At 53.5% G+C, this 17,338-nt stretch overlaps 1 protein-coding gene across 3 annotated transcripts in view; it reads right to left on the minus strand.

The window, feature by feature from the left end:
• LOC119961764 (BTB/POZ domain-containing protein KCTD18-like) overlaps positions 1 to 17,338 on the minus strand; it is a 60,661-nt gene that overhangs the window by 3,798 nt on the left and 39,525 nt on the right. For all 3 annotated transcript variants that reach the window (XM_038789043.1, XM_038789041.1, XM_038789044.1), the window contains exons 5-6: positions 15,382 to 15,476; positions 5,647 to 5,749 (exon numbers count right to left, since the gene is read on the minus strand). In XM_038789043.1, the coding sequence (XP_038644971.1) occupies positions 5,647 to 5,749; positions 15,382 to 15,476 (198 nt within the window). The remainder of the gene's footprint in view (positions 1 to 5,646; positions 5,750 to 15,381; positions 15,477 to 17,338) is intronic.

Here is a 17,338-nt window from a genome sequence, read left to right on the forward strand (position 1 = left end):
CGGCGTGATTGGGTCCATAGCTGCAGCGATTCAACCGCTCCCAAGGGGCTAGCATGGGCGTATTGTAAAACTCCACACTCTGTTAACGGAAGGGCGGCTGATTCGCCGGTTCCGTGACTGATGCCCCGCCGCACCTGCACATAAGTCATTCTCCCCTTCCCACACACAAGCGTCACAGCCAACATGGCCGAAAGGAGGGCAGCACTGCGATTTTGGGACGCAAACTCGAGACCCTCCTGGACTCAGTGGAGAAGAGGAGGCTGGTGCTGTGTCCCAGGCCTGGATGGAGGTCAGAAGGCGCCATCGTTTGTCGTGCCTGGGCGGAGGTGGGAGCCGCTGTCAGCGGCGTCGGGGTGGTGGCCCGGATTGGAGACCAGTGCAGGAACAAACTGCACAACCTCCTCAGCGCTGTGCCCCTGGCATCAAGCACTCTGCCCCCACACACGTGACCCGGAAGCCCCCCATCTGCCCCCAGGGGACAGGCGGATTCCCACCCTGACCCACATGCCAGCCACAATAGCCAGGTGCTCTGACCACTGATGCCATCAGATACCCAACCCCCGGGCTTCATGCGTCGGAACGTCTAACAGTGTCGTTGTTTGCGTTTTCCCCCCCCCCCAGGACAAAGCCGCACACAACCGCCGGGAGTGGGGGAAGACCGGAGGGGGAACCACCAGACCTGCATCCACTCACCATGCCCGAGCAGAGGGCACTAGACATTGTCAGCGGGCCGGAGGAGAGGGAGGTCACCAACGCGGAAGTCAGTGGCGCGCCACGTAGTGAAACCCCTGCCTGTTTGCGGGTCTCCACGCAAATGTGTGCCCACCCCAACCCCCCTCACCACCTCATGCTCACCATACATCCATACATGCCGTCTTGTATCTTACAGGACCAGCCGGGGATGGGCCCGGCCTATCCGGGGCCCCCGCCCCCAGCCAGTGCCAGAGCCGGTATACAGCGAGAACACCAGCTCTCTGCCGAGACCCAGAACACCACGGAGTTCAGGTCAGAGGAGTACACAGACTTTCCGTCATAGCTGTCTCCAACACCCTCCACCATCTCAGAGACTATCACCTCGTTTGGGCAAATTAGTGAAGAGGCTCCTGGGACACTCACTGGTGCGTACCACACAGTCGTTCCAGTACAGCAGGTGGAGGTAAGAGCAGCCAAGGAGCCAGACGGTCGGTAGGCAGTCCGGCCACAGGAACCAGCTGCGGCCCAGATGGGTCCCGGACTCCTGGATGATCCAATCCCACCCATAGTGTAGGTGCAGTCAGAGTCCCAAGGACTAGAGGAGGAGATGATGACGGTCAGCTTCCATCGCATACAGGGGCAGGTGGAGCAGTCCATCCATGTGCCGGAGCAGGGAATGGTGCCAATCTTGCGTGCTACCCAGGCCGAAACCACACGGGTGGCATCAGCGATGGAGGCAATGGGGCAACGGTGTCAGATATGGGTCAACAGTTGCAAGTCCTGGGGCATTCTGTGCAGGCGGGGGCCACGGCCCAGGACAGGGCTGCCCTCTCACTGGCAACCATGTGCTGGAGCCAGCCGGACAATGCAGTGGCACGTCTCAGTGTGGCCCAGTCACAGCAGGCCATGCCTGAGAGCATCGGCAGCATTGCCCAGTTGCTGGACGGCATTGCACAGACACAGAGGGAAGTGGCCCACTCACCAGCTGATGTGGCACTGACCCTCAGGGTGGTGGCACAGTTGCATAGTGATGTGGTGCAGTCCCAGACGGAGATAGACCACTTTCTGTGCTCCATGGCCGCTAACATTCAGACCCTTGTCAGTACCAGAGCGGGTCTCCCGGACTGGCAGACCCAGGTGGCAGGGGGACCTCAGGGGATGACTCCGCTCGCACCCCCATCCCATGGAGAAGCCCGGGGATCATCGAGCACCCCGAGTGAGGAGGAAGTCTGGGGCCCGTGCCGATGACTCCTGTGGGGGTGCCGATGACTCCTGTGGGGGTGCCGATGACTCCTGTGGGGACGCCGCTGCACCTTGGACTCGTGCCCCCCCTGTCCCTGCTGCATCTGGTGGCCCGCATGCAGAACAGGGCGGCACCACGCCACCTGGGACGTCCGAGGAACAGCCGGGCCCGTCCAGGCCGGGCCGTCCCAGGAGACGTGCACCAACGGGTACCCTTGTCGCAGGGCAGGTGTCACAGCCGCCTCCACTACTGCTGTACCGTCTGGGGAACTACAAAGGCGTGGCGGTAGGACCCGTAAGGCAAGAAAGTTAGACACCAATTAAATTGGCACGGGTGCAGGGCAAAGCTTAATTATCGGGGCTAGGACACAGACTGTATATATTTGTCAACAATAAACACATGTTCACACCGTTTAAACCAGCCTTGGTGCTCTGTCTGATGGGTGTGGGGGTGGGACGGTCACTGTTGGCTACTGGGGGCGAGGGGTGGTGGACGAGTGAGGCCCAGTGGGTGGACTGTGTACCCCGCCGGGCTGTCCCCATAACTCCGTACCCAACCATCCGACAGGACCGTGTGATGGACTGGCCAGGTCGCATGCAGTGATCAACCAACCAGATGGAAGGTGTTACTGTGGGCAAGAGTCAGACATTCTCTAATGATGTTGAGCATGGAGCTCATCGCAGAACGGGCTACCATCATCCTCCATCCCATGGACCAGACCAGTTGTCATCGTCAACCCAGTGCCCCTGGCTCGTAGAGCCGCAGGTATATATAACGGAGGTGGGTGTGCATGCAGGTGGTTTGGTGGTGTGAGAGGTGAGGGTGTTTGGTGGTGTGGGAGTTGAGGGTGTTCGGTGGTGAATGGGTGTGGTATTGTGGTGTCCATGCCCTTGGCCAGCAACCCCCCTGCCCCTAGTTGGTGAAGCGCATGTCGATTAACGTGTCCCGTGTGTGCTGGCCGTGGTTGTACCATTGTGCGGCATCCCATGTCTGGCCAGGCCCCATGTCCCATTCATTGTCCCCCTCATCCTCCTCGTCTGACGAGGCCGGCCCTTGCCACTCATCCTCCTCCAGCACATCACCCCTCTGCAAGGCTATATTGTGTAGGACGCAGCAGACCACCATGATGCAGCGGACCCTCCTTGTCTCATACTGTGTGGGCCCTCCAGAGGGGTCCAGGCACCTGAAGTGCATTTTCAGGACCCCAAAGCACCTCTCTACAACACACCTGGTAGCACAATGGGTATCATTGCAGCGGTGCTCCATGTGGTCTGTGACCTCTGCATAGGCGTCATCAGCCATGACCGCAACGGGTAGCTCCTGTCGCCCAGCAACCAGCCCTGCAGCGGGGGGGGGGGGGGGGGGGGGGGGCACGGTAGCATAATGGTTAGCACAGTTGCTTCACAGCTCTAGGGTCCGAGGTTCGAATCCCGGCTTAATTCAGTGTCTATGCGGAGTCTGCACGTTTTCCCCGTGTCTGCGTGGGTTTCCTCCGGGTGCTCCGGTTTCCTCCCACAGTCCAAAGATGTGCAGGTTACGTGGATTAGCCATGCTAAATTGCCCTTTGTGTCCAAAAAGGTTAGATGGAGTCACTGGTTACAGGGATAGGTTGGAAGTGTGGGCTTAAGTGAGGTGCTCTTTCCAAGTGCCGGTGCAGACTCGATGGGCCAAATGGACTTCTTCTGCACTGCCCGGGTACCGTGCACAGACGTGCAGGATCCCCCTCTGTTGGTCACAGACCACCTGGAGTGTTGCCCCTTCCTGTTCGTGAATAGCGGCCTGTTATCACCTGTGTGTCGATGTCTGGGAGATGCCGGACAGGTCTCCACTAGCTGACTAGAAAGACCCCATCGCGTAAAAGTTCAGGGCGACCATGACCTTGATGGCCACCAGGAGCGGGTGTCCTCCCCCATTCCCATGTGGTACCAGGTGTGCTACCATGTGGCAGATATGTCTGACAGTCTCCCTGCTCATCTGCTCATCCGCTGTCTCCTCCTGCATACCCAGTCCGGGGGTTCCTCAAACGACATGCGGTTGTGGTAGATGCATAGCCTCATCCGGCGCCTCCTTGGCACCACCACCTCCTCCTCATGTTCGTCCTGAGTGGCTGGCACCTGCCCCTCTGCAGCCCACTCCTCTCCTGCAGCCTCCTCCTCCTCTCTGAGTCGCCCCCGCACACGATGCCACAGGGCTGCATGCAGGGCAGCGGCCACCGCCACGGCGGCCAACATCGCTGGTTGATAACGAACATAATTATCTGCAGGGGGCAAGGGGAAAACATGTCACCATGGCGCATACACCCATGCAAAACCAGGTACCATGGGCTGCACGATGGCCCCGGCTGTCACCACGCGCCCCAGCCACGCATGCCCCAACCCCCGCACCCCGACCCTGTCGGTGCCCCCTGGCCTCTGCCCCTGCTGCCAGGGCCACTGTTTGATGGCACTGCCCTTACTGGGGGTTGTCGTCGGTGTGGTCCTGGGTGGTCCACTGGTGGGTGTCGTCAGTTGAGTGGGGGAGCCGGGGGGGGGGGGGCACCCACCCCCAACCATAAGGCCGTTATCTCTGCGGGTGGGGTGGGTGGCCAACAAGATGGCCGCTCGGTGCATGGGCACCGCCACTCTCCTGTCGGGGGCTCCACGGCTGCTCGGACTGCCCCCCCCTCCGAAGAAAGCACGGCCGATGACCGATACGGGAGCCCGCAGTCCCCCCACGCCAACTACTACCTCCTCTCGCAACCGCCTCAGCCAGCACCACGATTTTCTACAGGACATTAGAAACACAGCATCGGGAAATCGGTCCATCCGAGGCGCAGAATCGCTGAGGCCCCAGAGAATCGGTTGTCAGGGCAGATAATGAAATGCATACTGTACTTCTGGGCTGCGTGGCGGGCGCCGCGATTTCATTAATTTCGGTGGTCCAGAGAATGCCAATTCGACGCAAAACCGGCGTCAATCCTGATTTCGGCATCGGAGCCCATTCTCCGGCCGATCGGTGTGATGTCACAGAGAATCCAGCCCCACATCTTTTGGGACTTGTAGGAGGAAACCAGAGCCCCCGGAGGAAATCCACAAAGACACGGGAGAACATGCAGACTCCGCATAGACAGTGACCCAAGCTGGGAATTGAACCTGGAACCCTGGCAACAACAATATCAATTGGATAATAACAAGAAAGATTTGAGATGAGGTGATGTTGAGTCAAGGCAAGTCAAAGGTAAGAGTGGGTTTTGAAAACTCTCTTGTTGCTAGTGGATTATATTACAGCTGGTACAGAATGTTCCGTGGGGAAGAATTTGAGAAAATCACCATCAGCGAGGAACATTTACATTTCCACCTGGAGCAATCACCCAAACTGAAGGTATAAAAGTCAGTCATGTAATGAGAAGTATACCGGTTCCCTTTTTCCGTTAAATTAACTTTGATGTTATTTGTTATGTTAAAGTCCTGTTTTGCCTTACAGTCGGTCTCATTTGAACTAAAACATTTTGGAGGGTCAATATGGAACTGGTTAATTAAGAATCAAAATTTAAAACATATACCTCCTTAAAACTGACATGTGTTAGAAAAGCAGACTTATTCGTTGGGTGCTCCAAGTGACTCTCCAGAGTCCAGAAATCCCAGTTTGTGGACCTATTATCCTGTTATGTATAAAATGAGCCACAGAGGAATTTTAAAGCACCACAACATATGATGAGATTAGGTACCTACCGCTTCTGAATTGGTGCCACCTTTTCTTGACTGCCCTGCAGGGGTCGGCCTTCAAGAGTCCAACATTCTATCAATTCCTGAGGCACTCTCCAATAACTGACACCTGCAGATAAAGTAAGACACTGAATTTGCTTGCTGCAGATGATATTGATACAAGATGAAAACATATCACCAAGACACAAATCAATTATGCCCAAATGCAAGGAATAGGGTAAAAACTACTTTCACTGAGTATTTTGTTAATACAGGATTCAAAATTGAATTAAGTAGAAATATTAGTGTGTATGCAAGTTATATCACTCTGCAGATTGATTCTTCTGACATGACTGCAAACTGTTCCGTGCAAGTTTCATCTGATTTTAATTTCACTATTTTTGTAAAGTTTGAAATATTATCAAGATATGTAATCTTACACAGTGCTATACACATATCTCTCCCACTTTGATTCATGCTCAGTGTTTAGAATAAATAGTTCAGCTCATTTCGAAAAATCAACACTTTGTTTGAATTTTGAATTACAAATCATTTACAGAAAGGCCTTTCTTTTTAAAGTGTGTTGTAGTCTGAAAGTGAGAAATACAATACCACAGCTGCATTCTGATAAGAGCTGGCTTGTTATCTACTTATGTGATCTATGCTTGTATTTGGCAAATGATTAGTAATGCACCGCATCTTTCTCATTTAAAACAGGACAGTTCTTCCTGTCAGCTGAAGTACGCTATGTCTCAACTCAGGCCTGTCACAGTGTTCACAATGAGAAAAGCAAATTCTTTGTGTAACAGCTGAAATCAATTGTTCACTGCTTACAACTTGTTTTTCTCTGAAAACAGTAAACTCTATTACACATTTCCATATTACAGTGGAAGTGTGACGAGTCAAACTCAGATGACATGAAATTCTGGTTATGTCGAAGAAGTCAACCATTCCCACCAGCAGAATAGTAAATCCCATAGAATGGTGCCCATGTTGAGTTGAAAATACCACATTGGTAATGCTGGATTAGTCAAATCTATCTAAACTTGGCTTATACATTCATATGATATAGAAGGAGAATTAGGCCATTTGGCCCAACGCGTCTGCTCTGCCATTCGATCATGGCTGATCTCATCCTGGCCTTAACTCCACCGTCCTGCCATTTCTCCATAACCCTTCAGCCCATTACCAATTAAAAATGTCTAACTCCTCCTTAAATTTACTCACTGTCCCAGCATCTACCGCACTCTGGGGTAATGAATTCCACAGATTCACAACCCTTTGGGAGTAGTTTCTCCTCAACTCTGTTTTAATTTGCTACCTCTTATCCTAAGTCTTTATTATCTGCTGTACCTGCATGCTAGTTTTCTGTGACTCATGAACGAGGACCCCCCAGATCAGACTGCATCACAGCACCCCAAAGTCTCTCCCCATTTAGATAATAAGTTGCAGCCCAGTTTTTCTGACCAAAGTGCATGACCTCACATTTATCCATGTTAAACTCCACTTGCCACATTTTGGCCCACTCTCCTAATCTATCTATATCCATTTGTAAGGTTCTTATTTCCTCATTGCAACTGACTGTCCCATCTATTTTAGTGTCACCTGCAAATGTGGCTACAGATCCTTCTATACCTGTATCCAAGTCATTAATATATAATGTCAATAGTTGGGGCCCAAGGATCAGGACCTGTGGTACCCCATTTATTATATTGCGCCATCCAAAAAAAGACCGATTTATCCCAAATCTCTGTCTTCTATCTGTCAGCCAGTCTTCTATCCAAGCTAATAAATTACTACTAATCCCATGTGATCTAACCTTGTAAATTAACCTTCTGTGCGGCACCTTATCAAACGCCTTCCAGAAGTCCAGATATACTACAAGGCAGCACGGTAGCATGGTGGTTAGCATAAATGCTTCACAGCTCCAGGGTCCCAGGTTCGAATCTCGGCTGGGTCACTGTCTGTGCGGAGTCTGCACGTCCTCCCCGTGTGTGCGTGGGTTTCCTCCGGGTGCTCCGGTTTCCTCCCACAGTCCAAAGATGTGCGGGTTAGGTGGATTGGCCATGCTAAATTGCCCTTAGTGTCCTAAAAAGTAAGGTTAAGGGGGGGGTTGTTGGGTTACGGGTACAGGGTGGATACGTGAGTTTGAGTAGCGTGATCATTGCTCGGCACAACATCGAGGGCCGAAGGGCCTGTTCTGTGCTGTACTGTTCTATGTTCTATCTCCAGGATTACCATTATCCAATTTGCTTGTTGCATCTTTGAAGAACTCTCGCAAATTAGTTAAACATGATTTGTCTTTAATAAACCATTCCGACTCTGATGGGATAGAGTTTTGACTTTCCAAATGTCCTGATATTACTTCCTTGATCATTGATTCTAGCAATTTCCCAACAACAGCTGTTCAACCAACTGGTCTGTAATTTCCCACATTTTACCTCCCACCCTTTTTTTTCCAATCCACTGGAACCTTTCCCTTGTCTAGGGCATTTTGTAATATTATAACCAATGGATCCACTATCTCCGCTACCACTTTCCTTCAACACCCTAGGGTGTAGGCCATCAATATTAATAGTTTGTTGAGTCATCATAGGTCTGCCATCAATATTAATAGTTTGTTGAGTACCGTTTCCCTTTTGATGTTGATTGTTCTACATTCCTCCCTTTCCATTACCTCTGAATTGTCTGTTCCTATAGGAATGGTACTAGTGTCTCCACCATGAAGCAAAGTATTGATTTTGCATCTTTCCCATTTCTGTGTTCCCCACTGTTAACTCTCTGGTTTCATCTTCCAAGGGACCAACATTCACTTCAGTGACTTTTTTCCCTTTTATGTACTTATAGAAGCTTTTGCTATCCTTTTTGAAATTTTGTGCTAGTTTTCTTTCGTAATTTACCTTAGCTCTTTTTATTACTTTTTTTGTGTCACTTTGTTTATGTTTGAAAGTTTCCCAGCCTTTCAGCCTGCCACTGGCCTTTGCAATATGTTATACCTTAGTTTTTGTCTTTATATTGTCCTTGACCTCCTTGTTTAGCCATGGATGTTTTTACCTCTCTTACCATCTTTCTTCCTCACTGGGATATATTTTAATTGTGAGGAATTGAAATGAAATGAAAATGAAAATCGCTTATTATCACAAGTAGGCTTCAAATGAAGTTACTGTGAAAAGCCCCTAGTCACCACATTCCGGCGCCTGTTCGGGGAGGCTGGTACAGGAATTGAACCGTGCTGCTGGCCTGCCTTGGTCTGCTTTAAAAGACAGCTCTTTAGCCTTGTGCTAAACCAGCCCCGATACAAGAATAGAGTGTCTTCTTAAACATCTGCCACTGCTCATCAGCTGTCCTACCTTTTAGCCTTTCTGCCCAGTCTGTACGGGCCAAATCTGTCCTCATGCCTATGTAATTTCCTTTGTTTAATTCCAGAACTCAAGTATGAGACTCCACTTCCTCGCCCCCAAACTGAATTTTGAATTCAACCATACTATGGTCACTACTCCCTAGTGGATCCTTAACTATGAGGTAATTAATTAATCCCTCCTCATTACACAATACCAAATCCAGAGTAGCCTACTCCCTGGTTGGTTCGCCAACATACTGTTCCCGGGAATCGGCAGGAGCAGGAATCGCGCCCCGCCGATCGGCGTGCCCCCCGCGGCGATTCTCCGGCCCGCGATGGGCCGAAGTCCCGCCGCTGTCAGGCCTCTCCCGCCGATGTGGTTTAAACCATCTCTGTGCCGGCGGGATTGGCGGCGCGAGCAGGCCCCCGGAGTCCTGGGGGGGGGGGGCGCCGCTGGGTGATCGGACCCAGGGGGGGTGGTGCCCCCACGATGGCCTGGCCCGCGATCGGGGCCCACCAATTGGCGGGCGGGCCTGTGCCGTGGGGGGCACTCTTTTTCTTCCGCCACTGCCACGGCCTCCACCATGGCGGAGGCCTAAGAGATCCCCTCCCACCGCACATGCGCCGGTGGTGACGTCAGCAGCCGCTGATGCTCCGGCGCATGCGCGGAGTCACACCGACCGACGAAGGCCTTTCGGCCAGCCCCGACGCCGATCGGCGTGGCGCCAAAGGCCGTTGGCGCCAGTCGGCAGAGCGGGTGCCACTCCGGCGCGGGCCTAGCCCCTAAAGGTGCGGAGAATTACGCACCTTTGGGGAGGCCAGACGCCAGAGTGGTTGGCGCCACTCCGCTACGCCGGGACCCCCTGCCCCGCCGGGTAGGGGAGAATTTCGCCCAACACATCTACTGGTTGCCCTCTATCCACTCTGGTTGAGACTTTCTCAAAAACTCTTAATAAATTTATCAAACACTATTTCCGTTTGGGTTAGTTAGAAAAATGAGTAAAGCCCATTTAGCTTTCTGAGCCTCATTTCTAAAGACCTTGTTTGCACAAACTGCTCGAGTGGATTTTACAAATTAAATTTAAGATTTTCAAGAGTTACATGAACTATCCAGGGCAGCACGGTAGCATGGTGGTTAGCATAAATGCTTCACAGCTCCAGGGTCCCAGGTTCGATTCCCGGCTGGGTCACTGTCTGTGCGGAGTCTGCACATCCTCCCCGTGTGTGCGTGGGTTTCCTCCGGGTGCTCCGGTTTCCTCCCACAGTCCAAAGATGTGCGGATTAGTTGGATTGGCCATGCTAAATTGTCCGTAGTGTCCTAAAAAGTAAGGTTAAGGGGGGGTTGTTGGGTTACGGGTACAGGGTGGATACGTGAGTTTGAGTAGCGTGATCATTGCTCGGCACAACATCGAGGGCCGAAGGGCCTGTTCTGTGCTGTACTGTTGTATGTTCTATGTTCTATCTTCTATCCCTCTCCTCCCACGCGAGTCAAGCAAGTGCAGGAAATCTATTTGACCTTACATCTGTTGCATTTCTTGCGTTTTCCAACAGCTTTTATTCCTCGATATTCAGTTGTAACTATCTTGATTTTCTTTCCTTCCTGCAGTCTCACTTTGAACCATTTATTAATCCCAGTCCACTGACTCCAGTACCAAAGCCGGGAATTGAACCTGTGACTCTGGAGCTGTGAAGCAATAGTGCTAATCACTATGCTACCATGCTGCCCATGGAATGAGACATTTTGGAATGAGATATTGACAGGTTAAGTAAGTGAGCAAAGAGTTGGCAAATGGAGTATAATGTGGGAAAATGTGAAGTGTTTGTTTTGGAAGGGAGGACAAAAGAACAGAGTATTACTTAAATGGAGCAAACTGCAGAAAGCTGCAACACAAAGGTATTTTGGATCCTTATGCACGAAACACAGAAAGTTAGTACACAGGTGCAGCAGGTAATCAGGAAGGCAGATGGAATGCTGGCCTTTATTTCAATGGGGTTGGAATATAAGAATAGGGAGGTTTTGCTGTAACTGTACAAGATACTGGTACGGTCACATCTGGAATACTGTTGAGCAGTTTTTGTCCCCTTATTCAAGGAAAGATATTATTTTATTGGAGGAAGTTCACAGAAGGTTCATTAGGATGATTCCCGGTATGGAGATATTGTCTTATGAGTAAAGGTTACACAGGTTGGGACTCTACTCATTGGAATTTAGACAAATAAGAAATGATCTCATTGAAACATATAGGATCTTAAGCGGCTTGACAGGGTAAATGATGAGAGGATGTTTCATAGAATCTATAGTGCAGGAGACCATTCGATCCATCAAGTCTGCACCAGCCCTTGGAAAGAACACCCGCAGCCTCCACCCTACCCTATCACCAAACCTAACCTTTTGGTCACTAAGGGGCAATTTAGCATGGCCAATCCATCAATTGTATTCTCCGCATGAGAGTGTCTGGGACCAGAGGACATAGTCTCAAATGAAGGAGTGCCAATTAAGACTGAGTTGAGGAGGAATTCCTTATGGCTATTAACAATGGTGAATGTACTTTGCAGTCTTTATCACTATACAGTAGTCCCCCTTTATAACGCGGGTGTTGGGGTCCAAGACCCCCACCCGCGTTGTAACCGAGCCGCGGATATCCACGATGGGGGTTTTAAATTTATTTAAAAATCTATGCTAGCGCTTCCCATTGTGAGTCTACGGGGGGCGGGGGGAGAGGTCAGACCCCCGTAGACTCACAATGGGAAGCGCTAGCATAGATTTTAAAATAAATTTAAAACCCCCATCGTGGATCCAATTAAAATTTCAGCGGCCGGCTCACTTTGATCCGGAGAGAAGCTGCTCTCACTGAAATCAGCCGGCCGCTGAAATTGACACTGCCGGCTGCTCTCTCCCTCCAATCCAACTTTTTAATGTTCTGATTGGAGAGAGAGAGCAGCCGGCAGTGTCAATTTCTTTTTTTTTCCACCGGCTTGCCCCCTCTCCCCCCACATCCTCCAACTAGACCCCTCTCCCCCCACACCCTCCGGCCCGCCCCCTCTACCCCCCCAACACCCTCCGGCTCGCCCCCTCTCCCCCCCCCCAACACTCTCCGGCTCGCCCCCTCTCCCCCACACCCTCCGGTTCGCCCCCACATCCTCCAACTAGACCCCTCTCCCCCCCACACCCTCCGGCTCGCCCCCCTCTCCCCCAACACCCACTGGGCTCTGTCTCCTCCTCTCCCCCAACACCCCTGGCTCTGTCTCCTCCTCTCCCCTCCCCCCCCCCACCCCACCCACCTCACACCCTCCAGCTCGCCCCCTCCCCCCCCCTCTCCTCCCCCAACACCCGCAGGGCCCTCCTCTCTCCCCCAACACCCGCAGGGGGGTCTCCCCCACACCCGCAGGGGGGGTCTCCCCCACACCCGCAGGGGGGGTCCCCCCCACACCCGCAGGGGGGGGTCCCCCCCACACCCGCCCCCCCCCCCCCCCCCCCCCCCCCCAACACCGGCCCCCCCTCCTCTCCCCCCCCCCCAACACCCGCCCCCCCTCCTCTCCCCCCCCAACACCCGCCCCCCTCCTCCTCTCCCCCCACACCCTCCCCCCCTCCTCCTCTCCCCGCACACCCTCCCCCCCTCCTCCCTCTCCCCCCCACAACCCGCCACCCCCTCCCTCCTCTCTCCCCCCCAACCCCCCCCCCCCAACACCCGCCCCCCCCTCCTCTCCCCCAACACCCGCCCCCCCCCCAACACCCGCCCCCCCCTCCTCTCCCCCCAACACCGCCCCCCCTCCTCCTCTCCCCCCCAACACCCGCCCCCCCTCCTCCTCTCCCCCCCAACACCCCCCCCCCTCCTCCTCTCCCCCCAACACACCCGCCCCCCCTCCTCCTCTCCCCCCCAACACCCGACCCCCCCTCCTCCTCTCACCCCAACACACCCCGCCCCCCCTCCTCTCCCCCCCAAAACCCCCCCCCCCCCCCAACTCCCTGCCCCCCTCTCTCTCCCCCAACCGCCCGCCCCCCTCCTCATCTTCCCTCCCAGCCTCTCCCCCCCCCCCTCCTCTCCCCACTCCACCCCCCCCCCCTCCTCCTCTCCCCCCCCACCCCCCCCCCCCCTCCTCCCTCCCCCCCAACACCCGCCCCCCCCCCTCTCCCCCCCAACACCCCCCCCCTCCTCTCCCCCCAACACCGCCCCCCCTCCTCTCCCCCCAACACCCGCCCCCCCTCCTCTCCCCCCCAACACCCGCCCCCCCTCCTCTCCCCCCAACAACCCGCCCCCCCTCCTCTCCCCCCACACCCCGCCCCCCCTCCTCTCCCCCCAACACCCGCCCCCCCCCTCCTCTCCCCCCAACACCCGCCCCCCCTCCTCTCCCCCCAACACCCGCCCCCCCTCCTCTCCCCCAAACACCCGCCCCCCCCGTCCTCTCCCCCCAACCCCCGCCCCCCCTCCTCTCCCCCCAACACCCGCCCCCCCGCCTCTCCCCCCCAACCCCGCCCCCCCTCCTCTCCCCCCAACACCCCCCGCCCCCCCTCCTCTCCCCCACACCGCCCCCCCCTCCTCTCCCCCCAACAGCCCCGCCCCCCCCTCCTCTCCCCCCAACACCCCGCCCCCCTCCCTCCCCCCAACACCCGCCCCCCCCTCCCTAATCCCCCAACACCCCCCCCCCTCCTCCCCCCCCAACACCCGCCCCCCCTCCCTCCCCCCCCAACAACCCCCCCCCCTCCTCTCTCCCCCCCCACACCCAGCCCCCCCTCTCTCCTCCCCCCCAACACCCCGCCCCCCTCCTCTCCCCCCAACACCCGCCCCCCTCCTCTCCCCCCCCAACACCCGCCCCCCCCTCCCCCCCAACCCCGCCCCCCCTCCTCTCCCCCCCCAAACCCGCCCCCCTCCTCTCCCCCCCCAACACCCGCCCCCTCCTCTCCCCCCCCAACACCCGCCCCCCTCCTCTCCCCCCCCAACACCCCCCCCCTCCTCTCCCCCCCCAACACCCGCCCCCCTCCTCTCCCCCCCAACACCCGCCCCCTCCCTCCCCCCCAAACCCCCCCCCCTCTCCCCCCCCAACACCCGCCCCCCCTCCTCTTCCCCCCCAACACCCGCACCCCCTCCTCCCTCCCCTCTCCCCCCCAACAGCCCGCCCCCCCTCCTCGTCTCCCCCCCAACAACCTCCACCCGCCTCCTCTCTTCCCCCAACACCCTCCCCCCCCTGTCCTCTCCCCCCAACAAGCCGCCCACCCTCCTCTCTCCCCCACCCACCACTCTCCCCACCCAACCCACTCCGCTCCACCCCCCCACACCCCCCCCCCCCTCCTCGCCCCCCCCCCTCTCCCCCACCCCCGCCCCCCCCCCCTCTCCCCCCCCACTCCCGCCCCCCCTCCTCTCCCCCCCCCAACACCCGCCCCCCCTCTTCTCCCCCCCAACACCCGCCCCCCCCCTCAGCAGTGTCAATTTCAGCGGCCGGCTGATTGTTTCAGTGAGAGAGCAGCTTCCCTCTCCGGATCAAAGTGAGCCGGCCGCTGAAATTGACACTGCCCGCTGCTCTCTCCCTCCAATCCAACTTTTAAGTTTTAATGTTTCTGATTGGAGGGAGAGAGCAGTGGGCAGTGTCAATTTCAGCGGCCGGCTCACTTTGATCCGGAGAGGGAAGCTGCTCTCTCACTGAAACAATCAGCTGGCCGCTGAAATTGACACTGCCGGCTGCTCTCTCCCTCCAATCAGAAACATTAAAACTTAAAAGTTGGATTGGAGGGAGAGAGCAGCGGGCAGTGTCAATTTCAGCGGCCGGCTGATTATTTCAGTGAGAGCAGCTTCCCTCTTCGGAGCCGGCCGCTGAAATTGACACAACTGACAGTTGGGGTCCATCAGCCCCCCCGCGGTATATCGCGAACCGCGGTATTGCGGAGCGCGGTATAACGGGGGACTACTGTATCCTTGATAGTTTATTTGGAACAGTTCCATTCAATTGTTCTACAGAATAGATTGGAACGGGATCTTCAACAAAAGATGTGCTTTTAACATTTAAAATCTTGCCCTGTACAGACTATGATGTGAAAAGCATGGAACTGGAATAAAGATCAGAAAACTGGTCAAATCAATAATTCCATATGCATCAGGACTTGTGATACGTTTATGAAGCTCCTACACTTGATTGTAAAGCTTTCACTGTCACAAGGTGTACTGGACTTCGTCTGGTAGCTGATGGCTGAGAGCACCTTCCCTTTGGACTGTCTAAGTGAAATATTGGCTCTTCACCCAAGTCCAGTGATAGTACTATATTATAATAAGAATCCAATATAGGAGAAGAGATTAAAATATTTTTTTTTCTCCAGATGCACTGACTGTGGATGTCGGTGATAACTGAAAACATGACCCAACATATATCTGAGCTTTGCAGCTCACCTCCAAAGTCTTAAATGTTTTTATGTTGACATGAAGCGTAAGTACCTCTTCCCTCCCAGGAGTCAAAGGCATCCATCATTTTCTTCAGCTCACCAGCTGAGTAATAGCTCCATATGTATTGTAGATTGTTCCCAGCTTCCCTGCAAAGGAGGTAAGAAACAAAGAAATATGAAGCAAGATTAATGCAAGAACACAATTAGACATTCAATGTGTAACTCACAACAGTTTAAAAGTTGTAGCCATTTTTGAAGATTGGAGTTTATATTTTTCCTTGATATTTCTATACCTTACAAGCACGGTAGCATTGTGGATAGCACAATCGCTTCACAGCTCCAGGGTCCCAGGTTCGATTCCGGCTTGGGTCACTGTATGTGTCGAGTCTGCACACCCTCCCCGTGTGTGTGTGGGTTTCCTCCGGGTACTCCGGTTTTCTCCCACAGTCCAAAGATGTGCAGGTTAGGTGGATTGGCCATGCTAAATTGCCCTTAGTGTCCAAAATTGCCCTTAGTGTTGGGTGGGGTTACTGGGTTATGGGGATAGGGTGGAGGTGTTGAGCTTGGGTAGGATGCTCTTTCCAAGAGCCGGTGCAGACTTGATGGGCCGAATGGCCTCCTCTGCACTGTAAATTCTATATAGATTTGTATAAAAGTTATCAAGAAGGCAGATGTTGAGATGAACGAGAGAGTGCAGTTTAAAAAGAACATTGATTTCTCTCACAAACTGAAGCTATAATGTCTGGGACAGTTTGATACGTTTGGGGAGGAAATAAAGTATAACGAATGGTGCAGGACATAAATAGAATGAAAAATTGGAATATTGCGCATACAAATTTTCTCGTGCTTCAGTGCTGAATTACGAAGATCCATCAAAATTAAACTGACTCAAAGCGGCCCAATAAAATACAAGTTCATAAGCTACCAGCTCACAAGGAGCTATTTTCATTTATCGTATTTCCTGTATTAACTATCTAAAGGATAAAAACGTTTTTTTTTTACTCCTTAACTTTTTAAACAGCAGGATCTATGACCTTGGATTCACCAATTCAGAGCTATCTGACTTCAGAGGAAGCTTTTTAAGAATTTTGTACTAAGTATTCAAAAATTAATCCTCTCAAGACTTAACTCTCACTTAATAACCATTTTCTTATTGTAGTAACTCGGCTCCACGGATTAGGTACAAACAACAAATGTTTATTTATACAACATGCTAGTTACATAGTACAGCCTCAACACTGTCATTCTGCCTCCTGGATCAAACTGAGCAAAAGCCCACGCTCTGCTCGGCCATTCCACATGTTAGGTAGATTGGACAAATGGATCACATGACCCTTCAGAAGATCGCCCTTTAAAGAGGCCAGCTACTACATCCCTCCCCGTCTAAGTTCCTTGATATACAGAATGATAGTTAACCTATACAATCCCCCATAACTCCTCGTAGAGCGGCAAACTCCACCATTGAGTGCTTCTGTTGGGGTACTTTCTGTAGAAACTATAACACACAGCCTTTCTTCTGGAACTGAGGCTTCAACCTCCTCTGTTTCAGTCGGAACAATACACTTGACTGTCACAGGCTGATTGTAAATTTCACTTCTTGGGTCGCCACAACACCTCCAGCTGGCAACAACGAATCAGGCTGTAACACTCTGGGACAACTCACTACCACTCAGATGGTCTACATGTTTCCCCAAAATCCCGACTTGTGTGCTCACTGCATAAGGTAACAGTCCTGTCTTAGCCACAGCAATTCCTGGAACCCAGCTTCCACTCCTGAAATTTCTCACAAACTATTTTAAACATTCTTGCATCTTTAGTTGAGTCATGGTTCCTTTGCACCCGTGGAATGACCAGGTCAACCATGGGTGCGAGTCCATACAGATTATGTTGGACCATTTTGGTTTCATTGTCTTGCTTCTACCCTCCCTGCTAAATTTGAGAATACCAGACTTAGCCTGGTCCTTAAATGTTGACCCATCAGTGATTTTGCCGGATATACCCGTGGTCTA

Source organism: Scyliorhinus canicula, chromosome 2, assembly GCF_902713615.1.
Source record: "Scyliorhinus canicula chromosome 2, sScyCan1.1, whole genome shotgun sequence".
NCBI lineage: Eukaryota > Metazoa > Chordata > Chondrichthyes > Carcharhiniformes > Scyliorhinidae > Scyliorhinus > Scyliorhinus canicula.